Source organism: Zingiber officinale, chromosome 5B (genome assembly GCF_018446385.1).
Source record: "Zingiber officinale cultivar Zhangliang chromosome 5B, Zo_v1.1, whole genome shotgun sequence".
NCBI classification, from domain to species: Eukaryota; Viridiplantae; Streptophyta; class Magnoliopsida; order Zingiberales; family Zingiberaceae; genus Zingiber; species Zingiber officinale.
Window position 1 is genome coordinate 9,189,051 of NC_055995.1, and position 27,915 is coordinate 9,216,965.

The 27,915-nt window shown below is 41.9% G+C and overlaps 1 protein-coding gene across 3 annotated transcripts; it reads left to right on the plus strand.

Moving 5' to 3' along the window:
* The first annotated feature begins 15,362 nt into the window (after positions 1 to 15,362).
* On the plus strand, positions 15,363 to 20,610 carry LOC121984092 (zingipain-1-like). 3 transcript variants are annotated; one of them, XR_006112787.1, is made up of 3 exons: positions 15,363 to 16,649; positions 16,723 to 16,945; positions 17,956 to 18,277. XR_006112787.1 is itself a non-coding variant. In XM_042536872.1 (3 exons), the coding sequence occupies exons 1-3, from the start codon at positions 16,622 to 16,624 to the stop codon at positions 20,424 to 20,426; spliced, it is 261 nt and encodes an 86-aa protein (XP_042392806.1). In that variant the 5' UTR covers positions 15,363 to 16,621; the 3' UTR covers positions 20,427 to 20,610. The 3 variants fall into 3 exon arrangements, 2 of the variants coding, with proteins under 2 accessions (XP_042392806.1, XP_042392807.1); XM_042536872.1 differs by lacking the exon at positions 17,956 to 18,277 and adding an exon at positions 20,412 to 20,610 and having other exon boundaries at positions 15,363 to 16,644; XM_042536873.1 differs by having other exon boundaries at positions 15,363 to 16,644.
* The last annotated feature ends 7,305 nt before the right edge of the window (positions 20,611 to 27,915 follow it).

Sequence of the window (27,915 nt, forward strand, 5' to 3'; positions counted from 1 at the left end):
GTCCATTCTGGAGTCCTGGGAAAGACATTGAGTGCGTAGCGTATCGTGTCCCGGTTGGTTACCATTTCACCGAGGTTTTTGAGTCTGTTGATTAGTTCTTTTACCTTCACGTGTAGATCTACTACATTCTCACCTCTTTCCAGATGGATATTCGTCAGTTTGTTCCGAAGTATATCTCTTCTTGTGAGCTTGGCTTCGGATGTGCCTTCGTGGAGTTCTAGGAATTTTTTCCAGAGTTCTTTGGTCGATGAATAGCTCCCAATGCGGTTGACTTCTTGAGGGAGCAGCATGCTCAGTAAGTGATACTTCGCTCGGTTATTTGTTACGGAATCATTTTGCTCTTTCTTCGTCCAAAGACTCTCTTCATTCTCCTCTCCATTTTGATTCGTAGGAGCTATAAAACCGTACTAGATTATTAAACGAATCTCAAAGTCTGTTTTTAGAAATACCTCCATCCGGCGTTTCCAGTGTGTGAAGTCTCCCTCGAATTTAGGTGGAATGATGCTTGGTCCGACCATAATTGGTTAGTCCTTCTGAAGCGTCCTCGCTCTGATACCACTTGTTGGTCCCTTGGTGGCTGGCAAGAGGGGAGGGGTTGTTGGATCGAGATCGCGCTAGAGGGGGGGTGAATAGCGCTCACGGCTATTTTTATCGTATCAGAATCGTAAAACTATCAAAGTAAATATACGCAGCGGAAGTAACGAATGCAAACACAGAAGGACACAGATAGTTTTACTTCGTTCGGAGCCTAGGTCGACTCCTACTCGAAGGCCCGCGATCCTTGATCGCTTATAAGTACGAAAAAGAGTACAAGATTTACAATCAGTACAGTAATTAAAAACAAGTTTACCGACGACAGAATCGTAATCTCGAAGCTCCTGGTCGTCGTGGACTCGTAACAGCACTTCAGGGTCGTTGATTGAGCAGCACGCAGCACAAGGATCGCTTGTTAGTTGTTCTTTGAAGCTGCTGGTCGAGACCCCTTATAAAGAGGGTTCAAGGCGCCTTACACTGTTCATCAAGGCGCCTTGAACGAGCCGAGTCACCCGCGTGGATCAGCACGGACCTGGTCGAACTCTATCTGGTCTAAGGCGCCTTCAGCCTATCCAAGGCGCCTTCAACCTCCGGTTCAAGGCGCCTTGAACTCCATTCAAGGCGCCTCCAGTCTGCTGCGCTGGCCTTTTCCTGGCTCGCACCCGAGGCGCCTCGGACACTGTTTATCCGAGTTGTAACTTGCTCCTTTGTTCCTGCAAAATGTGTTAGTCCCAAACACATACCCTGCAAAGCAAAGTTAGCACAGTACACATGATAAATAAAGTATAGACAGTCTCCGGACTGTCCGAGTCTGACTTCGGGTTTCCGGCCGGAAACCCTAGGTCGACCCGACGCCTACTGTTCCCTCTACGGGGAACGCGCCCTCACCTACTCCACTCAGGAGATTTACCTGTTGCCAGTACGATCCTCCAGACCGACTGGACTTTTGCTCAGCGTTCGTTGCTTCCGGTCTTCATGCTGGACATCCGCTTCCCGGCTAGTCCAGACTTCCACCCGGTTCGCGACACCAGGATTTTAACCTAGGGTTACCACCCCCTAGGATTTTTGCCCGAAGCTTCGACCCGCCTAGACTTCCCACATAGGGTTACCACCCCCTATGACCTAAGGTTACCACCCCCTAGGGTTTTCCACTTGCCTAACCGCAGCTAGGACTTTTGCCTAAGAAACCTTAGGGCTTTCCTGCACACTTGTTCAACATGTTAGAAACCAAAGAACCTTAACTTTGAACCCTTTGACATAATCAAAACATAGGTTCGATCGTCGGATGCTTCCCGCACCAACAGGGGTGAATTGCCCTACAAAAATAAATCAACCCTTTCTCTACTTATAACTAAATTAAGAACACTTGTAATAAAAATAAATAGACTAATTAAAAAGAAAAAGACACGAGGAGAATTACTTGGTTTATAATCAGAAGATTGCTAATCCAAGGAGAATGAAGCACACTTTTTTAAAGATCTCCTTTTTGGATCGAGAAAGCGCTAGAGGGGGGGGGTGAATAGCGCTCGCGGCTATTTCTCTTTTCGAATCACAAAACTATTGGAGTTAAAACGCAGCGGAATAAAAACAAACACACAAACACCGGGGAATTTACTTCGTTCGGAGCCTAAGGCGACTCCTACTCGAAGGCCCGCGATCCTTGATCGCTTTCTGTGGGCAACAACTATAAGTTTGAATAGAGTACAAGTATTGCAAATAAGTATAGTAAAAAGAAACACGGTTATACCGACAACAGTATAGAAACCACAAGTTACGGAGCTCCGGGTCGTCGGAATGTTGCAGCAGCACTTCGGAATGATCTTGTTAGCGGCACGTTGAAGAAAGGAAGCCTGTAAGTTGATGATTCAAGGTGCTGCTCGAAACCCCCTTATAAAGGGTGTTCAAGGCGCCTTGAAGGCTATTCAAGGCGCCTCCATGCTGCCGAGTCTCCCGCGTGGATCAAGCTTGAACTGGTCGAAGTTCATCTGCTTAAGGCACCTTATGCCCCATTTAAGGCGCCTTCCAAGGCGCCTTATGTCTCCTCCAAGGCGCCTCCCAAGGTGATTCGCAGCCAGCTCCAGCTTTGCACCCGAGGTGCTCCAAGCACCATGGAGGCGCCTTGGATACTGTTCATCCGAGGGAAAACTTCATTATTTTGTACCTGCAATACATGTTAGTCCAAAACAATATCCTGCAGCACCAAAGTTAGCACAATACAACAGAAAATATGATAAAAGAGTAATGACAGTCTCTGGACTGTCTGGGTCTGACTTCGGATTTCCGTCCGGAAACCCTAGGTCGACCCGACGCCTACTGTTCCCTCTACGGGGAACACGTCCTCACCTACTCCACTCAGGAGATTTACCTGTTGCCAGTTCGATCCTCCAGATCGACTGGACTTTTTCTCAGCACTCGACGCTTCCGAACTTTCTGCTGGACATCCGCTTCCCGGCTAGTCCAGTCTTTCACCTGGTTTGCGACACCAGGACTTTCCACCTAGGGTTACCACCTCCTAGGACTTTTGCCTGAAGCCATTGACCTACCAAGACTTTCCGCATAGGGCTACCACCCCCTATGACCTAGGGTTACCACTCCTTAGGGGTTTCCCTTTACCTAACCGCAGCTAGGACTTTCCTGAAATACTCAATCAGACTTGTTAGATCACACAACACCTTAACTTTGAATCCTTTGCCATTATCAAAACACGAGTTCGATCGTCGAATGCTTCCCGCATCAACAATCTCCCCCTTTTTGATTATAGCAACTCAAATTCAAAGTTAAGTAAATAGATAAAAAAAAATGAATAGATGAACACATTTAAAGTAAGCTTAGCAAATTTGCTAAAGTAAACTCTATGAATTTAAAGTATAGTGCCAAGTAAAGGCTCCCCCTTAACTGTTACTCCCCCTTTAATAGTCATTATTTTAAATTTGAATTTTACAATTATTTGAATTTGCTACTCTCCCCCTTTGCCATATATCAAAAATAAGCAAAAATAATTATTTGATTTAACAAGATTTTGAAAACACCTAACAGTTTATAATTGTCATTTCTTGTTTTTAGCTAAGTGAAAAGATGATGTTAGCTCTTTGGAAACTTAGTTAAAATTATAAAACTACTAGAGGGTGGAACCTTTTGACAGGTTTTGAAAAGCTAGTATACATAGAGAAGTACTTGTTTAGACTTTGAAAATTTGTTAAGAAAATATTTTTGAAGTCATTTTTTTAAAAAAAATTTTAGTTGAATTTTGCAAAATTGTACTTTACTCAGGAAAGCAAGAATTTACAAAGTTAGATTTCAAAGTGAGCTAAGTTTTTGAAAATGAAGATTGGAGCTTAGCTTAGCTCTTTGCAAGTATTGGATTTTGAAAGCTATAGCTTAGGTTAAAACAAAACTTAGTAATACTTATTAAATTTAGGACAAGGAGGGAGTAGAGTAGCTAAAAATCTGGTTAGGTTATTTATTCAAAGTCAGTTGGTCCTTAAGTCCAAGCATGAGTCAAGTTCAATAGATTGACTTTAAGAGGTATCAGAGCACTAAAGATCAAGCATGCTTAACCAGAAAACTGAGAATCCTTTACCAACTGTCTAACCTTTAGCTACTTGCTGATTGCCTACAGGGCAACAACTTTCACATGGTTAGTCAAGTTAAGTCAATTTGGTCCAGTTAGATTTGACTAGAGCTGGAATACTTGACTTGATTGATGCATATTATGTGGTTATCGCCCAGACTCATATTGATGCACAGATATAAGCATTCTTGAGTCCAGGCTGTACCCTATGCATCTCACACCATTCTATGTCTTTCAAACACAATCAAGGTATACCTAGGTGTTTGTGAGATGCTCTGGCTTAAGTCTAGGGGTACATGATTTCTAAGGGGAAAACTTAGGCTAAGTCCAATTTTTGAAAAATCTAATAAATTGGAATTTTGAAAACTATTTTTCCTAGAGTTTAAAAAAATAAGATAATTAAATAAAATGAGACACCTACTCTACCCAACACATTCCTATTTGCCTTCTAAGTGCACTGAACTCAAGTTCAGGTAACAGTTTTGTAAAAATGTCAGCTAGGTTTGATTTGGACTCAACATGGTTGAGTGCAATTTCACCCTTAGCTATGTGATCCCTTACAAAATGGTGTTTAACCTCTATGTGTTTAGTCCTAGAATGGTGAATAGGATTTTTAGTCAGATTAATTAAGCTGATATTATCAATAAAGATTTTTGTATTTTTATATTCTAGTTGATAGTCTTTTAATGTATGCATCATCCACAACAGTTGAGATGCACATTCTCCTAGAGCTATATATTCAGCTTCTGTAGTGGATAGAGCAACACAATGTTGCTTTCTGCTTGACCAACTTACTAGGCACTGACCTAGAATTTGGCAGCTACCACTTGTACTTTTTCTGTCTAGTTTGCACCCGACATAGTCCGAATTAGAATATCCATAAAGGTCAAAGGTGCAAGTTCTAGAGTACTAGAGTCCTACATTTAGAGTTCCTTTAATATACCTAAGTATTCTTTTAACATATGTTAGGTGTGACTCTTTTGCACAGGATTGGTATCTTGCGCACATTCCTACTGCAAACAATATATCGGGTCGGCTTGTAGTTAGGTAAAGTAAGCTACCTATGGCACTCCTATAGTATTTTGGATCTACTGGTTTTCCTTCAGGGTCAGAGTCAATGTTAATGTTGGTTGCCATTAGAGTATTTATAATTTTTGAATTTTTCATGCAGAATTTTTTAATTAATTCCTTAGCATATTTAGTTTGATAAATGTAGATTCCATCTTTGGTTTGTTTTATTTGTAAGCCTAAGAAAAAGTTGAGTTCCCCAACCATACTCATTTCAAATTCATTTTCCATTAATTTAACAAATTCTTTTAAAAACTTAGAGTTAGTTGAGCCAAAAATTATATCGTCAACATAGATTTGAGCTATAAAGATATCTTTCTCTATAGTTTTTACAAATAATGTTGGATCTATTTGTCCTTGGTTAAAGCCTTTGGATATTAAGTAGTTAGATAATCTTTCATACCATGCCCTAGGGGCTTGTTTTAGTCCATATAACACCTTTTTTAGTTTAAATACATGGTTTGGGTAGTCTAGGTCTTCAAATCCTGGGGGTTGGCTTACATAGACCTCTTCCTTGATGAACCCATTTAAAAAGGTTGACTTAACATCCATTTGGTATAATTTAAACCCTTTATTTGCTACATAGGCTAATAATATCCTAATGGATTCGAGTCTAGCTACCGAAGCATAGGTTTCATTATAGTCTAAGCCTTCAACTTGACTAAACCCTTTGGCTACTAGTCTAGCTTTGTTTCTTATTATATCACCCTGATCATCCAACTTGTTCCTAAAAACCCATTTGGTGTCTATTATTGATTTATCTGTGGGTTTAGGTACAAGGTCCCAGATTTGGTTTCTCTCAAATTGTGCTAATTCTTCCTGCATTGCAATGGCCTAGTCTGGGTCAGGTAGGGCTTCTTCTATAGTCTTAGGTTCAATTTTAGAAATAAGGGCAATTTGACTAAGGTTTCTATAGGAAGATCTAGTTTTGACTCCTAGGTTTGGGTCACCCAAAATTTGGTCAGGTGGGTGAGAGGTACTTACTCTATTTGGTCTTATCTGTGGGTCAGAAACTGGTTCTTCTGACTCATTAAGGTTAGGTTGGATTTCATCATCTTCTATAGCTCTTGGATTGATGTCAATATTTTCATTTATATTAGGTAGGTTGTTTTCTTCATCAAATATTACATTAGTTGTTTCTTCAACTTTCAAAGTATTTTGATTATATACTCTAAAGGCCCTACTGGTTGAGGAGTATCCTAAAAATATTCCTTGGTTAGACTTGGGTGTAAATTTTCCTAAGTAATCTTTAGTATTTAAAATATGAACTTTACAACCAAATACTTTTAAATAGTTTAGGTTGGGTATTTTATGATAGTAAAGTTCATAAGGTGTTTTATTGTGAGGTTTGTTAATTAAAATTCTGTTTTGAATATAATTTGTAGTATTTATTGCTTCAGCCCAAAATTGATGATTTAAATTATATTCGTTTAACATAGTCCTAGCGGCTTCTTGTAGTGTTCTATTTTTACGTTCCACTAGACCATTTTGTTGGGGGGTTCTAGGACATGAAAATTCATGTTGGTATCCATTTATTTTACAAAATTGGGTAAACCTATGATTTTCAAATCCCCCCCCCCCCCGGTGATCACTTCTTATTCTTTTAATTTTAGTATCTTTTTCATTTTTCGTTAATTTACAAAAATTATTAAATATTTCATAGGTTTCATCTTTTATTTTTAGGAATTTTACCCATGTGTACCTAGAGTAGTCATCAATTATCACTAAACAATATTGGTTCTTGCTTAGTGATTTGGCTCCATGTGAATCAAATAGGTCAAGATGAAGGAGCTCAAGTAAGGAGTTAGTTCTTTCTAGGTTGGTTGACTTGGTTTGTTTTCCTTTTTGAAACGCATCACAGATTGAGTTTTCAATAAATTTTAATTTAGGCAAACCTCTAACTAGATCATTTTGACTCATTTTTGAAATGAGTCTAGTGTGAGTGTGACCCAGTCTTCTGTGCCATAGTTGGGTTTCTTCTTGTTGTGTCAAGAGACACTTTATTGAGGATATTGATAGGTCAATTGTGTAGATGTTGTTCTTCCTAAGTCCCTTAAGTCTAATTTCAGGGTTTTCGATGTTTTTAACTAGACACCCAGATTTATCAAAATTGACTAGATATCCACTGTCACACAATTGACTTATACTTAGTAAATTAAAGTTAAAATTTTCAACCAATAAAACATTTCGAATAATGAAATCGGAACTAAGTTCAATATTACCATTTCCGATTACTTTAAGTTTACCGTCGTTGCCAAATGCAACCGATCCTAAATTCTTGTACTTGAGTTTAGTAAACTTCAACTTATCTCCAGTCATGTGTCTGGAGCATCCACTATCCAACATCCATTGATCCAATTCCTACACATGAAGTAGTTGAATTGGTTTCTTTTTAATGGATTTAAAGATAGCTTAATTGAAGTAGACTCCTTAGATTTTCTATCTCACCCAATCTAAGTTAGCAAGCAATTAATCCTATGGTTGTTTTTAATTAACGTTTTGAAAAGTTTTGGAAAAAGTTTTAAATAAGATTTTGAAATTAAGTTTTAAAAGGATTTTGAAATTGAGTTTTAAAATCATTTTGAAATTAAGTTTTCAAATAATTTGAGATTAATTAATTTTGAAAAGAATTTTAAGTTAATTAATTTTGAGAATAATTTTAAGTTAATTAATTTTGAAAATGATTTTAAGTTAATTAATTTTGAAAATGATTTTAAGTTAATTAATTTTGAAAATAATTCAAGTTAATTAATTTTGAAAATAATTCAAGTTAATTAATTTTAATTTCTTAGTCATCTCACCCGATCTAAATTTTCAATCAGGGAACCCTATAATTGTTGTGAGATGAATTATGGTTGAATTTTAGGATAAGATTTAACTTTGTGTTAGATTCAGGTTTAGCTTTGGGTTCAACAAGTAAGCATTCTTTGGATAAACTTTTAGGCTATGGTGAGTCACAAGGAACTCATTAAAGTAACCATGCCTTCGATGTTTCCCAAATAGTCCTACCCATTGAACTTAATACTAAACCTTGGTCTAACTAGTTAGGATCCATTTAAGGGTAGCTTCGGTCAGTTCCACTTGACCAAATGCACCAGGTCGAAGCCATATCTTGCTAGACATGCGATGCCCAAGCATCCCTAACGTACTATCATCCAAAAATTTCACCAGTACTATGAGTCAAGTTAAACCTAGCTCGTTTTAATCTAACCTTAATTACCCTGCCGGGTAATCTACTCTTGTTTTACCCATTTCGGGTAGATTAAGTTCACTTACCCTGTCGAATAGTTCAGTTGGGGATGTCAGCTATTCTGGATCCTCCATCTATATTTTATTTGATTTTGAATTTTGAATTTAATTTTGAATTTGATTTTTGAATTTTGAATTGATATTTTAATTTCGAATTTTTTTAATTTGATTTTGATTTTTGAATTTAATTTCAAATTTTTAATTAGATTTTGATTTTTGAATTTTGAATTTTGAATTTAATTTCAAATTTTTAATTTGATTTTGATTTTTGAATTTAATTTTGAATTTTTAATTTGATTTTGATTTTTGAATTTAATTTTGAATTTTTAATTTGATTTTGATTTTTGAAAATTTAATTTCGAATTTTTAATTTGATTTTTAATTTTGAATTTAATTTCGAATTTTAATTTGATTTTGATTTTTGAATTTTGAATTTAAAATTTAATTTCAAATTTTTAATTTGATTTTGAATTTTGAATTTAATTTCGAATTTTAATTTGATTTTGATTTTTGAATTTTGAATTTCGAATTTTTAACTTGATTTTGAATTTTGTTTTATTAAGATCGTTTTTCTTTTTGCTCCCCCTGGATCATAGTCTCGATATGGTCTATCGAGGTAGTGTATTTGATCATTCGGGATCCAGTATTGGCCAAGTCCAACTTGATTGGCCAACTTGGACTTGGGGACCCATGCTTGGACTGATTTACTATTTGGTTTGTTTATTAAGGATAAATAAGATTTATATTTCTTTTTAGTTTTATATCCTAGCCCAGTTCTATTGTAAATGGCTCTTTGTGCCCTAAGAATTAGGTCAAGGTTCTTGGAGCCCAAAGAAAACCGTTCTAAGGTATTTTTTAAATCCTTGACCTGATTTTTCAAACTCGAATTTTCTTCCTCAAGTTTTTGAACATGAGTAGAATTTTCAGTCTGAACTTGATCAGGTACGGATTTAGAGTTAGTCACTTCTTTAAGGACAACTACTTCCTTTAGAAGTGATTTTATCTTAAGGTTTGACTTAGCTAATTTGCGAAATAAATAATTAACTAAGTTATTAAGTCTAGAAACACTTACAGAGGGATCAGGCCCTTCTGAAACGGATACGGATCCGTGGCTTTGCTCGGACTCAGCCTCCGACTCGCTCTTGCTCTCGAACTCATCGATCTGGTCCCGGGCCATTAGTGCGACTGATCGAGTTCTTCGTCGTCATCTTCTGAGGAAGATTCGTCCCACATTGCCTTTAGGGTCTTGTTCCTTCTTTGCTTCTTTGCTTCCTTTTGATTGGGGCAGTTGGCCTTGATGTGCCCCTTCTGGTTGTACCCGTAGCAGATCACTTCAAACTTTACCTTAGGACTTGGTTGGGCTTTCTTGGATTGGACTCCCTTCTTTAGGTCCATTTTGTTGAAGCCTTTCTTCTTCTTGTAGAGTCTCTTCACAAGGTTCATGAGCTCGGTTGTTAGATCTTCATCTTCATCATCTAAGTCGGGTTCTTCTTCTGATTCCGGTTCAGTTCTTCATCGTGATCTCGGTTCGTGCGTTCTACTGGTACCTGTAAGCAAAGCTACACCTTTCTCGGGTGGCTGTGCATTAGTCTGCTCGTGAAGTTCGAATTTCGAAAATAGTTCATCTAATTTAATACAAGACAAATCCTTAGAGACTTTGTAGGCATCTACCATTGATGCCCACAATGTGCTCCTAGGAAAGGAGTTGAGTGCATACCTTATGATGTCCCTATTCTCGACCTTCTGCCCAATTCTGTGGAGGGAGTTGAGGATGTCTTGAATTCTTGCGTGTAGTGAACTCTCCGTCTTGCCTTCCTGCATTTTCAGATTATATAATTTATTAAGTAAAAGATCCATTTTACTCACCTTAGTGTCGGAAGTGCCCTCGTGGAGTTCGATCAGTTTCTCCCACAGCTCCTTTGCGGAAGAGAACGGACCGACTCTGTTGAGCTCCTCCTTGGTAAGACTGCACTGGAGGGTGCAGGTGGCTTTGGCGTAGGCTTTCACCTTTTTGATAAGGGCTGGATCCCAATTTTCGCAGGATGTAGGCTTGCCGTCTGCATTAGTTGGTAGTCGCAGTCTCACCTTGACTATTATCCAGGTGTCGAACTGGATCTTCAGATATGTCTTCATTCGGCCCTTCCAATATCCGAAGTCTTCTCCGAAGAATAGTGGGGGACGAACAGTGCTATATCCTTCTTGTTGGGCCATTTAAATCTTGCAAAAATTAAAAACAAGATCTGTTCCATGACTGAGTCTTGGATTAGTAGTGCGGGAAGAATAGAAAAGAAAAACAAGCTCAAGTGGTATTGACCAACTTTGAGCAACACCGATTTTGAAAAGAATTAGAATTTTAGCTACTAAGCTAATTTCTAATTGACTCCGAAAAACCAAAAAATACCACGAAAAAATGTTTTAAATGGTGGTTGCACCAATTCAAAACGACCCCGCTTTGATACCAATTGTTGAATCGAGAAAGCGCTAGAGGGGGGGGGGGGGTAAATAGCGCTCGCGGCTATTTCGCTTTTCGAATCGCAAAACTATCGGAGTTAAAACGCAGCAGAATAAAAACAAACACACAAACACCGGGGAATTTACTTCGTTCAGAGCCTAAGGTGACTCCTACTCGAAGGCCCGCGATCCTTGATTACTTTTCGTGGGCAACAACTATAAGTTCGAATAGAGTACAAGTATTGCAAATAAGTACAGTAAAAAGAAACACGGTTATACCGACAACAGTATAGAAACCACAAGTTACGGAGCTCCGGGTCGTCGGAATGTTGCAGCAGCATTTCGGAATGATCTTGTTAGCGACACGTTGAAGAAAGGAAGCCTGGAAGTTGATGATTCAAGGTGCTGCTCAAAACCCCCTTATAAAGGGTGTTCAAGGCGCCTTGAAGGCTATTCAAGGCGCCTCCATGCTGCCAAGTCTCCCGCGTGGATCAAGCTTGAACTAGTCGAAGTTCATCTGCTTAAGGCGCCTTATGCCCCATTCAAGGCGCCTCCCAAGGTGCTTCGCAGCCAGCTCCAGCTTTGCACCCGAGGTGCCTCCAAGCTCCATGGAGGCGCCTCGGACACTGTTCATCCGAGGGAAAACTTCATTATTTTGTACTTGCAAGACATGTTAGTCCCAAACAATATCTTGCAGCACCAAAGTTAGCACAATACAACAGAAAATATGATAAAAGAGTAATGACAGTCTCCGGACTGTCCAGGTATGACTTCGGATTTCCGTCCGAAAACCCTAGGTCGACTCGACGCCTACTGTTCCCTCTACGGGGAACGCGTCCTCACCTACTCCACTCAGGAGATTTACCTGCTGCCAGTTTGATCCTCCAGATCGACTGGACTTTTGCTCAGCACTCGACGCTTTCAGACTTTCTGCTGGACATCCGCTTCCCGGCTAGTCCAGTCTTTCACCTGGTTCGCGACACCGGGACTTTCCACCTAGGGTTACCACCCCCTAGGACTTTTGCCTGAAGCCATCGACCTGCCAAGACTTTCCACATAGGGTTACCACCCCCTATGACCTAGGGTTACCACCCCCTAGGGTTTTCCCTTTGCCTAACCGCAGCTAGGACTTTCCTGAAATACTCAAGCAGACTTGTTAGATCACACAACACCTTAACTTTGAATCCTTTGCCATTATCAAAACACAAGTTCGATCGTCGGATGCTTCCCACATCAACACTCCTTCAGGTGGAGTAGTCTCTTACAACGTTAACAACTCACAAACAAAAGTAGAACAGAAAGAATGGAATTACAAGTTATTGTCTGAACTACTGAAATCAGAGCTATATATATTTATAGCATTGTTCCGGGCGCGTGGAAGGGTTCTGGGCGACTAGAGTGGGATAAAATTCTATGCCTGACGCATCGGTCAACATCCACGTCACTTGTGGTTCCGGGTGCCCGGACTCTATACGGCTCCGGGTGCCCGGACCACAAAAGTCAACAAGGTTGACTTTTTGTGGTCCAATTCCTCTGCTCCGATTCTGCTCGTCTCAGTCCAGGTCTTCTGCTTTGGTTCTGCTAGCTTGAGCGATCTCGGCCATCCGGAATAGGGCTCACCCAAACCTAAATTCTGGCCTTCTCCTCGAGTAACCTTCCTTCCCGGTTTCTCGTCCCTCGAACGTCGTGTATGTTCTTCTCATCCACCGGTATACTCTTTCATTGCACCTCGTCCCCCGGACGCACTGAGCCTGTCGGCTCTCTCCCATGCCGTCCTTCTCGCTAGCCGCGTCTTCCGCTCAACTTCCTGTGCTCCTAAGCTGCTGCACACTTAGACACAAGGGTTAAATCAAACATGACCTAACTTAACTTGTTTGATTACATCAAAACAACCTTGGGGTTCCAACAGAGATATAACCATTTTAATTTGCCCGATTGGCAGCACTTCGTTGCCAGTGAAACCGTACAGGGGTGTGGCTATTGGTTGGAGCTCAGCTCGATAAATCTGTAGTTGGTCGAATGCTTTCTTGAAGATGATGTTGACTGAGCTGCTCGTATCCACAAAGGTCCTGTGGATCGTGTAGTTGGCGATCACCATCTTGATGATAAGTGTGTCGTTATGGGGGACCTCCAACCCCTCTAGGTGTTGAGGGCTGAAGCTAATCTCTGGTCCTTCAGCCTTCTCCTTGTTGCACTTGACCGCATGGATTTCCAAGTGTCGGCCGTGTGACTTCTAGGCCCTATTCTAATCTCCATCCGCCGACCCCCTGCTATCATCCCAATGTCGCCCCGAGCGACATTATTTCTATTTTCCTCCTCCCGTGCGGAGATGCACGGTCTCTTTAATGGCTCTCGAGTGGGTCTGTCCCCGTGTCTCGATGGCAATCATCTTCGGGGTATTTCCCCTTGTGTGCTACCCTCACTGTGCTGCCTATCCGCTCTGTGGTGGCGATGATGCTCGGGTGTCGGTGATCGACGTCGAGTGACTTGCCGCTCGGGTTGGCGCGGTGGGGGGTTGAGGCGGTAGCAGTCCCTGGTGTTATGGGACACTGTCTTGTGTAATGAACCAAACATTGGAGTCCATTACTGGGGCTCCCTAAACTTCTTCCGCTCGGCCTCTACATGTTGCACGATGTGCACCCTTGGCTCCGAGTGTTGCTGCATTGTGCACGATCGGGGTCCTTTAGAGGGCGGATTTGCGGGTACTGCAAGGCGTTTGTGCGAAGCTATATGCTCGATGATCGACTCCTTCTACTGTGCCACTTGGGCTTCCTCCACATTGATATATTTTGTTGCTCGTCCGAGTAGCTCGTCAAAATTCTTCGGCGACTCCATGATGATCGGAAGAATTCTCCCTCTACGAGTCCTTGGGAGAAGGTGCTCTGCAAAACTTCTTGGGTGGCCGACGGGACTTCCATGACCACTTGGTTGAACCTCTTAATTTAGGGGCTCTTTAGACCCTTGCTTGACTGCGAAGAGGTTCACTTCCGTCTTTTGGTAATGATAGCTGTTGGCAAAGTGCTGAGCGAATGCCGCTCGGAAGTCTCTGAATCCATGTATGGAGTTGACTGACAGTTGTTGGAACCCTCTGCGCTAATCATGAGAGGGTGATAAGGAAGACTCGACATTTGACACCATCCGAGTATTGGTGAAGAGTGGACACAATGTCAAATTCGAGCAAATGGTCTTCCGGGTCAGTTCACCTGTTGTACTTCCCGATCGTCAGCGGTTTAAAGTTGGACGACAACTCATCCTCATGAATGGCCCTACAAACTAGTGATTGACTTGTTCGGGGCAGTCATCGAGCCATGGGACTTTGCCCTTTCGACTGTCCTGAACAACCATCTCTTCTGAAGATGATCCTTGCGCTCATTCGGTGCGTCCTTGCTCCTCTTGTGGAGTACGAAACCACACTCGATGATAGGAAATCAGCGCGTTGGGTGCCTCCTGATCGGCTCCTGTTGGTCGGTTAAATGTCCGTCAATCTAGTAGGTTGTCGGTTCAGGACCCACAATTGGCCTACTGATCGGGTGCCGATGCTGCTGAGTCATTTGGCGCTCGTTTGCAGAGCAACGCTTCTTATTGTTGTTGATGTAGTTCATTGTGCGGGCTTGTATTAATGCCTCCGCGGCGAAGGAACCCCCCCTCCTTTATAAGTGTTTTGTAGTGTTTGTGCACGTATCTCAAAGCATGGACACATTTTCTTATATATCCTATGAAAAGACAACTCCAGAAAGTGTCCTTGATACTATTCCTTAAGCAAGCCAATCATTTTCTGACACGACAACTAGAAGCTTCTGAAGTACTTTCTGTCGGCTGGAGTAATCCTACTGTCAGCGACATTAACTCCCAAAAAGAGGTGCAAGAAGGCTCATGGGGGTCGAGCAAGTTCGACCCGAGCTAGCCAGTCTTATGTCCTCCGCTCAGCTTATCCTCAATCTGCTCGAATGCACGTTGCTCCTTCTGGTTATGTTGTGTTTCACTGTATGTCAATCCGCTCGGCCACATGTTGGCTCATTGGTCTGTTTGGCCATACGCTGGTTCATTTGTTTGCTCGACCATGCATTGGTTCATTTCTCTGCTCAGCCATCACTGGTTCATTTGTTTGCTCGACCATGCACCGACTTAGTGGTCCACACGGCCATTCGCTGGCCCATTTGTCCGTTTGGTCATACGTTGATCCGCTTGTCCACTCGGCCATACGTTGGACCGCGTCCTCCACGTCATCCCGGTTTTCATGACTTTGACCTCCCTTGGGTGGGATCCATTATTATCTACAGATCAAGTAATATTAATGGTGTGTATATTAATATGTACCGTTAATAGCGTAAACTTAGAGAAAATAAATTTACATATAGCCATTAAAGTACGCCGTTAATATTATTAATAACGATATGCATATTAATAACAACGACGACATACAAAAATTGATACACAGTTAACGCATCCATTTATTATGGACGACGTATGGTGCGCTGCAATTGGAACTACAAGAAAAGCAAATATTTTTATTTTCATCCGCCTCTTTGTTTAATTTCCCTCTCTTTCCCAAAACCCTTCAGGTGCGCCTCGACTTTCTGCCCTATTCGCCGGCTCGGGAGGCAGTCTATGATTTGATTCATCACGATATCTGGTTTCCTCTCGTGCCCGATCGATTCTCTTGTCTTCGCTCTCCAATTCCTCCCCTCACACTGCCGGCAGCCTAGGGAAGTTGGATGCCGACGGCCCCGATGGCGCTACTTCCTCCTCAAGGCCACTGGCCCTCTAGGTAACACTGCCACCTCGACTGTTGCTCCAACAATTTTGGATGGTGCCTTCCTCCTGAATCTTCTGCAGAAGACGCCTCAACGCTCTCGACCATCGGTCTCCGCTCCCCAGCACTACATTGACCTGGCTGTCACTGCCGTAGGGCCTAGCCACTCGTTCCTCCCCCACAAGATCCTTTGCCCTCGTCCGCCAGGTCACTTTTCTGGGCACCTTCTTTTTCCTTCCCCTCCTATATCCTTGCCTCCGAGCCTTTTCCCTCACGATGTTAGTGGCGCTGCGAATCTGGGGTACTGCCCATTATTTCCTTTTGATCACCAAAAATTAAGCTTTTCTGCGGGAGGCGTCCATCCTTTTGCTGGTCCCCGTCAAAGGAATGATCTTTCTCAAAATCATGGACAGTCACTTAGCGATAGTGCTATTGCTGAGCATATGGTGACAGCTAGATAGAATTCGATTCTTCAGGGTCCAAATGACAGGAGTTCTGCGCGTGCCTCGCTGGGGTTTTACAAGTTACAAGGAGGTGTCAGTGTGGTCGATACTGGATCTGCGAAATGGAGTTTTATTGATGGCAGGGCGATAAGAGACCATGAAAAAGTGCAAGCAGAGAGACCAAATGGGCCTTCTCATAGGAATAACGCTGGGGTTGCGACGCCGTCCACAATGAAGACTGGGCAAAGGAGGCAGACAGACAACACTCACCACCAACAAGAGGGGGGAAACCATTTTGACTCTTCTATGGTAGAAAGATGTAGTCAGAGGCAGAACGATCATGCTTCTGATCCACTCATGGCAGATGCTCAAGGCGGATATGTATCATTTGGAAATCTGCAAGATAAGTATATCCATTCTCTCAATTGGAGGGAACAGAGGAATCACACATTCTCTGAGCTTAGTTTTGATAGCACCACACCTAATTTTAGAGGAAAGGATACTGAGGAACCTTATAAACAAGTTTGTGACAGATTTCTAGCAAGTTAAGTTATGGGACAAGTCAAAGATGAGATGTAAGGTACTGCTTTGATTGAATGATCTCAACTGGTATGCTAATTTTATATGCTTTTGATGATGGTGTTTATATATAGGGAGTTGTTGGGCGTCTCTGCAATTGCTGTCGTCGAAGGTATTAACAAAATCATCACCGGTAATCTGATTTCGCTGTCAGAACAACAATTAGTGGACTGCGATGCAAACAAAGATGCTTGCAATGGTGGATTGATGGATGTTGCGTTCGAGTACATCATTGGCAATCCTGTCGTCAGCAGCGAGAAGGCCCAACCATACACAGGCAAACAGGGGACTTGCAAGGTGATCTTTAATTTGACTAACCATTTGCGACTAGCTAGAGACACTTTATGTTTAGCATGTGAATGGCTAGCTTTATAAATCTTGTTTATTTCAATGCCTCTGGAGAAGATTTCCAATTTTATGAATCGGTAAGATTCATCAAGATTATTAAATTTTGTTAATTGCATCGGTTTGAATCATCCAATCTAATGTTTTCCTCACAAAAGCTTCTGTGTATTGCATCATCCTGGATGGGTATTTCTTCTACATATATATATTTTTTCAATTAAGAAATACATCCAGTTGTGAATCTTTAGTTATGTGGCCCAATTGAATGGGATTAAGGGATGTGTTTCTTATAAACAAATTTGATGTGTTTTCTTCCAGAAATAGTAGTATATAATTTTTAAGTATGTTATAGACAGAAATAGCAGATAAACTTTTCTATGAGTTAAAACACAGTTACATCACAAGTTGTTTCTAGCTGAAATGGTGTGCATATCTACGACTGTAAGTAGTAGCTTTTGTCTATATACTCACACATACACATGCACTTGTTATTATCATATTGCAAAAACTTGAGACTATAGGTTTTTTTCTTTCATATTCCTGTTAGTTCTCATTACTGATTTTGTGTCCCTTGAGTCTTTGAAGTTATTCAGTGCAAGGTTTTGTTCAACATAATAATTATAATAACTTATTCCATTACTTATATAAATCATGTACTTTCATTAGAGTCAAAGTATGAGCCCTGTTGGGAGGTCAAGAACTTCCTACGTGACCTTTTCATTTGAAAATTTTCTGTGTTAGCTTTTTCATAGAGCTGGGATCTAGTTTTATAGATTGTACATTTTAGGTTTTGGAACTTCAAAAGAGATATGCAATTGTGTGGAAACAAGGCATGCAATTGTTGTTGTTTGAGCAAAAGTTACATGTGTTATGTACTACAATCTATTATGTCCTTGTTATCATTTTGTATGAAGATTACATCTTGATGCTGCTTTCTCATAAATTATCTTCTTTTTTTTCAGAAAGAAATATAAGAATGTCTATTTGAATCTCAAAATACAACTAATATTGTTGATGATGCAATGAGTCCTATGTTTGGTAAGGAAGCTCGGGTAGAGTGCGCATAATGAGCTTTGAAGTTTTTGACGACGCAATAAGAAGCATGGTCGCATGACTATCTAAATTTATAGTATTGTGTTATTGATACATATTCTATTGATTTGTATGGATTAAAGTTTAATTGTTGTTATATATGTACTAGCTAGTTTGTTAGAGATTTTGTACCTTGTTTTAGATCTTCGGACGCTCTATTTTGGTATAATAAAAAACAATGACTTTTGTTAATTTTGTGTCTGGATTATATTTAAATTTGTGCCAAATTTGTTGTAAAAATTTGGTTTATTGTTTTCAATAATTAAATTATTTTTTTTAAATATAGATAAGAACATTGAACGGCGTATGTTTGTACACTGCAGATATTATTATCTCCAGTTGCATTGTGCACTGTGGAATGTGTTTTCCATAGCGTGTGTTGTCCACTGCGGAATGTGTTTTCCGCAACGTGCAAATGCACACCGTCAATAACTTAGGACTTTCAACATATTTTAATTATGCACCGTGCAATGCATGTTGCAAAAAGTGAATTTGCGTGTTACGAAAAGTTATTTTTGTTATAGTGACACAATGGAAATAATTAAATACCTTAGATTAATTCAAACTAGTAAGACAAAGGTAATAGCATTTTAAGCATGCAAATTGATTGACCAAACTAAAAATATAGACACACAGCAGTTTAAAATATATTGATTCTTATTATCAAATTCTTCTAGGTGGAGAAACCTTTAGAGAAAAAAATAAAAAAAATTAAACACAATAAAAAGTTAAGGTAAACACTTAAACAAATATAAATCATTACTCAAGGGGTTGTCGTTCCGAAATGAAGTACGTATTGTAGGACCGTTGCGGCCGACTAGGAGGGGGTTGTTGGATATTCTTGCAAAATAAAAAAAAACAAACAACCCTTCTCGAACTCTTTAAGCTAACACTTGCATAAATAGATTAAGCAGATAAATTAAAAGCATAAAGAAAAAGCGAGACAAAAATATTTACTTGGTTACAACCGAAGTAGTTGTTAATCCAAGGAAGATTAAGCTCACTAAAAACTACTTCAGGCGGAGAAGCCTCGTACAACGTTGAAGTGCAGAAAACAAAAGCTCAACTCTAGACTAAAGCTTACAAGCGTTGGAATTACAATTCAGAATTCGTTGAAAAGCTTCTGGACCAAGGCTATATTTATAGTCTTGGTCCAGGCGCCTGGAAGGGTTCCGGGCACCCTGAGGGGATAAATTTTATCCTCCAACGTTCAGATCGAGTCAAAGACTCGATCTAGTCAAAACTCAACTCCGGGCGCCCGGAATGGTTCTGGGCAGCCGGATGGTCCGGGCTCTCTGCTCCGGTTCAGCTCGTGTTTGGTCCGGGTCTTCTACTCCGGATCCGCTCATTTGGGTGATCTCTGCCATCCGGAATAGGGCTCACCCGAACCCAACTTCCGATTTTCTCGAGCAGGCTTCCCTCCGGCTTCTCATCTCTCGGAATTGTTGCGTTTTTCCTTCTCGTCCACCAGCGTACTCATCCGCAGTCTTCGTCCCTCGGTCGCACCCCGTGCCGACCTTCTCGCTAGCTGCGTCTCTTGCTCCCCGAGCAATCTTCTGCTCCGGCTTTCGTCCCTTGAACCACTGCATGCTTCCTTCTCGTCCGTCAGTGTACTCTTCCGCAGTTCCTCGTCCCTCGGACACGCCGCGTACCGTCCTTCTCGTTAGCTGCGTCTTCCGCTTGAGCACCTGTGCTCCTAAGCTCCTGCACACTTAGACACAAGGTTAGAAACAGACATGACCTAACTTAACTTGTTGATCACACCAAAACAACCTTGGGATTCCAACACTCAGCACCTGTCGACTGGGTCACTCGAGAGTAGTGACGGCCTTTGAGTGGTACAGTTATCATCGATCCGACCTCTCGACCATACAAGGGTCATGGTGCCGAGAGGTGGGCTGAGTGACCATCCGTGCATACGCTGTTGTTATTCTACTTATGTTGTTGTTGTTTACTTATGCTGTTGTTGCATACCTATGTTGCTGTTGCCTACTTATGCTATTGTTGTTTACTTATGCTGTTCTCTTGTTACATACCTACTATATATGCTTGGACATTGTTTCCCTTTGATAGTATACCTCACATGTTATCATGTAGTTATGAGCAGTACAGTATCAGTTTTTTGTTACTTCTGACCTTATACTATTAGCCTAGGATATGTTATCAGGTATGGACATATACTATGTTTACACAGTAGTATTTACTATTTATCTTTCCGAGACTGTGTACTGTTGTTTCCTTGGCTCATTATTTCACTCATGCATTATCTATCTAATACCCGCTAAGTCTTAATACTCACCATCCCATAAACTGGTTATTTCGCTAGGTAGCTAGTAGTTGATGCCAGTACACTTGGAGGAGGATCCTGACTGCCGATTCCACGTCGCTCTCGAGGATGGATTTTGGGTTTTGTTATCGTTTTGGTTGTGATTTGAACTTGTGAACTTGGTATTGTAATAACCCATCGTGGACTTGATGTTATTTTGTATTTGGTTTTGTTTTGTCGAAGAGTCAAGCCGGGTCGGCCCGCGGTGAGTAGTTTGTTATTTCGTGCTTGTTATCGGTTTTCCGCTGTGGTTTATTCAGCCAAGTGGGCTGCATATTTTTCTGCATGGTTATGCTTTATTTACAGCCGTGTGGGCTGGATATAAATTGAGTGGATGTCTTTAGATCCAGTCGTGTTGGTTGTGTTGTGCATATGAGTAACTCTGGCTATGTATACTGGTTTCATATGTCACTGCTATATGGGAGGTGTTGTCCAATTTTCATCGGACAACCTTACCCTCGGGGCGTGACATGCATAGACTAAGCTTCCCTAACCTATTATCATCCAAAACTTCACCCGTACCGTAGGTCAAGTTAAACTTTTGTCCCTTTCTAATTAGTCCTAATTATCCTGTCGGGTAGGTTAGTTTTGAAGGTGTCAGCTATTCTGGAGCCTCCCCCTAAATTATTGACCTATATTTTCAAGTTTTAGTTTTAGGTTTATGTCTGCTGCTTTAATAATTATATTTAATTTGATGATAGTATGATTTTTGATGAGTTCAAAAATATTTCGATTTTGATTTTGTTGATATAGGTTTGTGTTTTGGTTTTTGATTTGGTTTATTAGATTTTACATAATATATTTTATCTTTGGGTATGTAATATTGGTTAATTCCTACTTGCGTGGTTAAGAACGCTTTAGGAACCCAAGCTTTAGTTTGCTGTTTATATTGGGTAATTAGTGATTTAAACATTCTATTTGAACTTGACTTGTAGCCAAGTCCGGTTTTATTGTAAACGACTTTTTTACTATTTAAAATAAGACCTAAATTTTTAGATTTTGTTGTAAATTTTTCTAAAAGCTCTTTTAATTTATTAATTTCTATTTTTAGTGATGAATTTTCCTCCTCAAGTGTTAGATCTTGAGTTGGATTAAAATTTGTGATTTGTTCCTTGAGGTTTTGGTTTTCCTCAAGGAGCAATTTATTTTCATTTTCAACTGCAGCTAATTTTTTATCTAAACAAGAAATGATTTTAAAAAATTTCTTATTTAAATTAAGGTATACCTCTTCGGCACCTTCGAAGGGTTCGGACCCGTCTTTCGATTCGCCCTCCGATTTCGATTCACGGGCCATCAACGCGAGGTGACTTTGGTGCTTCTGATCTTCAGCCTTTGATTCTTCTGAAGACGAGTCGTCCCAAGTTGCTTTGAGAGTCTTCTTCTTGGTTGTCTTTGACTTGTCGTTCTTCAATTTCGGACACTCGTTCTTATAGTGGTCTTTCTTGTTGCATCCGAAGCAAGTCACGTTTCTTGGTTCAGTTGGGGAGTTGATCTTCTGCAGGTCCTTTTTGCTGAAGTTCTTCCTCCTCCTGGTGAACATCTTCTGTAACGCCCGAAAATTCTCAAAACTGTTTTAGAAATATAGTATGATTTTTCTGGAATTTTTAGATATTTTTCCGGAATTTTCCGAGTAGCGGAAGTAGCAAAAATAAATATAAACGAAAACGGTCTAAGCGGGAATCGAACCCGAGACCTATCGTGTAGAGGATAATGTTAGTAACCAGTTGAACCCAGCAGGGCCGTGCTGAAAGGAAAGGGAGACAATTTAATTTATATTAGAGTTGGTTCGGGTTACCACTTAATATAAATAGGAGGGTTAAGTGGGTTTGGTTTATTTTAACTTAGTTTGGTTCGGCAACCTCTCCACCAAAAAAAAAAAAAAAACCCCACGCCACCTCTTCCTCCTCTCCAAACCCTCACGCCGCCCCTCCCTCTTCTTCCTTCTCTCGGCGCCAACCACAATGAGCAGTAGGGATCTCCTCCTAGGGTCCCAAGTTCACCATCCGGCAACGATTTCAACACAAGGAAGATTCCTCCACGAGTAGAGCACGTGGACGCGAGGGAATCGTCGAGAAATCGTCTTCACCGGAATTTCTAGCGGGTAGATTTGTAAGGAAATTAGCGTACGAGGTAAGAAACCCCTCACCTGCGGTATAATAGCTCCGTTTGTTTATATGCATTAGTTATTAGCTATATGTGTAGTTTCCGGCACCTAGGATGTGTTTTAACTCTTCTCGAAGATTAGGAATTTAGTTAGCACCTTTAGATGGGCCGGACACGTTTATCCTCCTTCAGTTGGAGATCATAGACGCGGTTGGGTGCCTAGAGGTGTCTTTCCTGATGCAGAGAGGGGTTGAAGCACACCAAGTGTTCGAAAAAGGGGTTAGTTTAGCTAATTACTCTTCAGTTATGTTTATTAGCCCAGTTAAATGCATTAGTAGCATTTAAATTGGTGACTTTGCCCACTACAGCTTATATGGGACTATGGTCCAATGGGTAGGCTCCCACAGTCGCCTCTAGGTTCAGATAACCTAGCTCTAGGTTCAGATAACCTAGAAACAGCATGTTATATCAGTTAGCTATAGATATTAGTATTTTATTTTCAGTGGCACTGTACTGGATTAGATATCCATTGGGTTGGACTCCCACAGTCGTCCCTAGGTTCAGACAACCTAGTAAACCCTGCTAAATTCGGGACTTGCAACCCCGGGTCTAGTAGGGATGCGCGCACAGCAAGTACAGTTGCCGGGCCCAACAGCATGATTATTATTTTCACTTATTATGTATTAGATTTCAAAACTCAAAATCAGTTATGCTAGTTGAGTTTGTTTCCAGTTACAGATTTAGTTTCAGTTAGTTTAGCTTATGTTTAGTTCATGTTATCATGCTTAGATACTAGTATGCCATGATTAGTCTTAACCGTTATGCTTGTATGATCATATGCCATGCTTATATGTTATGCTTTATGACTTCAGTACTCCATGTCTTAGCAAGTTCAGTGCATATTTTCAAATAGCATGATTTAAAAGCATATTGCATCGAATGCATGATTTTGTGAGGTAGATGGTTTCTTACTAAGCGAAAGCTTACAGATACTACTTTTCTTATACTGCAGATAAAGGTAAAGGAAAAGTGGACCAGTAGCGGAGGCTGGAGGTCAATGCGGAGATGGTGTGTGTGTGTGGAACTGGAATGAAAGATCTTAGGGATCTAACGAGCTTTATTTATGCATTAGAACTCTTTAGCATTTACTTTCAGCACTTTCAGTTTATTAGTTTGATACTGTCATTTTCATGCACGTTAAGTTGTAAAAATGCGTTTTAGTGAGCGAAATGCCATGAACCATGTTAGAATGTTATTACATGTTGTTAGAATAGTTTCTGATGCATTAATTAGAGGTTATGTGGGGTTCTGGCACGCCAAAGTGCTGAAGTCTGATTTCCGGGCGAAATCAGACTCTGATCGGTCCCCAGACCGATCAGAGCTTGATTGTGCCACTGGATCGGTCTGCCGACCGATCCAGACGGATACAGTATGCTACTGTATCCTCTTGGATCGGTCAGCCGACCGGTCCAGCGCAATACAGTAGCTTCCGGAGAATTCCCAGGTTCCTGGATCGGTCTGCCGACCGATCCAGCTGGGGACAGAAGCGTAGCAGGTCTGATCGATCCGTGGATCGATCAGCAGCTAGCTGGGAAGTAAATTATGAGTCCCTAGCTCAGTTGGGATGTTCAGTTTCCCCTCTTTAGCACATGTACACCAGCAAGGGAGGTCTTTAGACCTTTCTTCTCAGCTGTCTTAGTTATAGTAGACTAAAATTTTAATTTAGACCAGTTTTCCGCATAGTATAGCTTAGCAGTAACTGTAGCGATTCGCCTCACAGCCTAGTAGTAGAAGGCGGGTCGTTACAGAGTGGTATCAGAGCAGTGTTCCATACCTCCTACACACACATCAGCATTGTACCTGCAGCTTCCAAGTAAGAATACCTCTACTCTCTTTATTGTTCTTGCTTATAGCTACAGTTTATGTTTATATGCTTATTGCTTGTTAGTACGTGATAGTTTAAACATGATATCAGAAATTATATAACTGTGATAGTATTAGTTATACGCATGTTCTCTATGTCTTTAGAAATGGCACGAGGACGCCCAGCTAGAAGGGCACTAGCTACTGAGCCCCAGCAAGAGGCAGGCAGTTCAGTGCCTCCTCCAGACCTTACAGCATTAGTGGCTCAGTTACAGCAGCAACTAGCTGAACAGCAACAGGAAATAGCCACCTTAAAGGCTAACCAACAGAGTACCCCCACAGTCACCCCGGAGCCAAATCTGACGACTCCAGTAGTCTTAGAGGTTCCACCAGCTCAGCCTGCAGCACCAGCCCCAGCACCAGCAGTCCCAGCAGCTGAGCCAAGGAAGGAAGCCTATCTGATCCAGTGGCAGCGAGTCAAGCCAGAGAACTTCTCAGGCACTAGTGAACCATGGGATGCACAAGCATGGTTCAAAACACTGGAAAGCACGATGGAGCTTCTGGACTGGCCAGAACACGAGAAGGTGAAGTGTGCCTCCTTCTGCTTGACAGGAGACGCACGCATGTGGTGGGAAAGAGTCAAAACGAAGCGCCCAGTGAATCAGATGTCATGGGCGGACTTCGAGAAAGAATTCTTCGAGGAATTCTTTCACATGCGGGTTACAAACCGCCACTACGACGAGTTCACGGAGTTTCGTCAGGGCAACCTTTCAGTGGAGGAAGCCGTGAAGAAATTCAACAGGTTGGCTCGTCTATGTCCAGAGTTAGTCAGCACAGAGAAGGAACGAGTCCGGTTGATGCTCAAGATGCTGAGGCCCGAGATTGCAGTGAACGTGGCTGGTGGCATTCATAGGCCACAGACCACGGAGGAGCTAGTGAGCAGTGCCTTGACCACGGAGCATTACCAGAACAGCATGAAGCAACAGAAGCAAGTCTCCTCAGAGTCCAAAAGCCAAGGAAGCTCTCACACTCAGAAACAGCAAGGCCACAGCTCCAACTGGAAAGGGAACTCCAACAGCAAGCGCAAATCAGGGAGTGACGCAAAAGGAGGACCATCTAGCAAGCGACCCAGTTATCCAAAATGTGCTACTTGTGGGAAATTCCACCCAGGGGTTTGTCGCAAGGGCACACGAGGATGCTTTGAATGTGGACAGGAAGGGCACATGGCCAAACAGTGCGCGAACAAGACCGGTCTTCCTCAGCCACAGCAGATCCAGACGCAGGCCGCTCTACATCAGATGCAGGCCGCTTTAGAAGGTCCACTCATCGGCCGGGCGATTAGAAGCCCCTCGGCTATGGCGAATCGAGGATCACGCACTCACGAGAGGACGTAGCCAATGCCTCGGCAGTTGTCACAGTCGATTAGCATTTTTCATAGTGCTACTGTTCTATTTGACATCGGGCAACCCATTCATATATAGCCGGATGTTCTCCGAAAAATTAGAGGTACCCCAGAGATACTCAGCGGTCAGTTTCTACCTTCAGGAGAGATCATGGCGTCCACGCACTGGCTCAGAGCGGTCATTATAGTAGGCAGAGAGCTCTTTTGCGATCCGATAGTGCTAGAAATGACCGACTATGACGTTATCTTCAATGGACTTTTGGTCAAATACGGTGCCTCTGTCGTAAACAGAAAGTCACGTTCCAACCTGAAGCGGAAGCACGATTCAGCGGGGAACCAAGGAGAAAGGCCACGAGGTTTCTCTCAGCTATGAAAGCACATTGGATTCAGGATGCACGGATTCCTAGCACACGTAGTCGACGCCAGCCAGGCAGGACCAACAGCTAGCAGAGGTCCGAGTCGTTTGCGACTACCCAGCAGTCTTCAGAGCTACACGTGGACACCTGTGAGATTGAATTTGAGATAGAGCTCATCCCCAAGACAAATCCAATTTCCAAGGCACCATACCGCATGGCTCCAGCAGAACTGAAGTAGGAGCAACTACAGAGCTTCTTGACAAGGGTTTCATACGCCCGAGTCACTCACCATGGGGAGCGCCTGTGTTGTTCGTGAAGAAGAAGGATGGAAGCATGCGATCTATGCATAGACTACGTGCCTTGAACCAGGTCACAATCAAAACAGGTATCCTCTTCCCGAATAGATGACCTATTCGATCACCTGAAGGGGCATCGGTGTTCTCTAAGGTAGATCTCAGATCAGGTTATCATCAGGTTAAAGGTAAGAAAGGTGATTCAGAACCAGATACGGACACTACGAGTTCGTGGTCATGCCCTTTGGCGTGACCAATGCTCCAGCTACATTCATGAATCTCATGAGCAGAGTATTCAGGAGTATTTAGATAAGTTTGTTATTGTGTTTATCGATGACATTCTTATCTACTCGGAACTCAGGAAGAACATACAGAGCACCTGAAACTAGTATTGCAGACACTTCAACAGAATCAACTTTACGCCAAGTTCACGAAATGTGAATTTTGGCTAGATCAGTGTCCTTTCCGGGTCACATCATCTCAAAGGATGGTGTTATGGTGGATCCCACAAGATAGAAGCGATAAATGGCGAAGCACCGAAGAACGCCAGTGAAATCGGGAGCTACGGGATTAGCGAGGATATTACGGAAGTTTGTAGAGGATTTCTCCGGTAGCCTCCCCATGACTCTTACCGTAAAGAACAGAAATTCCGGTGAGGATGTGAGAATGAGCTAAAAAGGAGATTGACCGGTGCTCTATTTTGGCTCTACCAGACGACACCAGCTTTGACATCTATAGTGATGCCTCTAAGTTGGGACTAGGAGCAGTACTGATGCAAAACGGCAAGGTGATTGCCTATGCCTCCAGACAACTCAAGGATTATGAGAAGAATTACCCTACTCATGACCTTGAGCTTGCAGCAGTCGTGTTCTCTCTCAAAATTTGGAGACATTACTTATATGGAGCTCAGTGCAGAGTGTATACAGATCATCAGAGTCTGAAGTACTTCTTCACTCAGAAGGATCTGAATATGCGACAGCGCAGATGGCTTGAGCTGGTCAAGGACTACGATATAGACATCCTCTACCATCCAGGGAAAGCCAATAAGGTAGCAGATGCACTTAGCAGGAAATCCAGTGCTACCTTATTATCTCTTACAGCCATGTCGCCGCCCCTACAGAAGGAGATCGTGGATTTCGGTCTCGAGCTCATCGTGGGACAGCTCTCTACTATGACCTTAGAGTCTACCTTGCTTGGTGATATTCAGTCAGCTCAGGATCAGGACCCTGAAATTCAGAAAGTCAAGCAAGGGCTAGCAGAATCAGAAAGTGGAGAATTCAGAGTGTCCAGCAGCGGGGTGTTGTATTTTGGCGACAGACTCTGTGTTCCAGATCAGGAGGAGCTACGGAGACTCCCTATGCGATGCATCCAGGTTCCACCAAAATGTATCAAGACCGAAGAAACGCTTTTGGTGGCCCGGGATGAAGCGAGACATCGCCAGATATGTTAGCATCGCCTCACCTGTCGAGGGTCAAGGCAGAACATCG

What these genes read in the sequence shown, in the direction of transcription:
- LOC121984092 (XM_042536872.1), top strand. Translation starts at nt 16,622, where the DNA reads ATGGGACAAGTCAAAGATGAGAT. An exon ending in GGACAAGTCAAAGATGAGAT is followed by an intron (nt 16,645 to 16,722) that starts GTAAGGTACTGC and finishes GTTTATATATAG; the next exon opens with GGAGTTGTTGGGCGTCTCTG.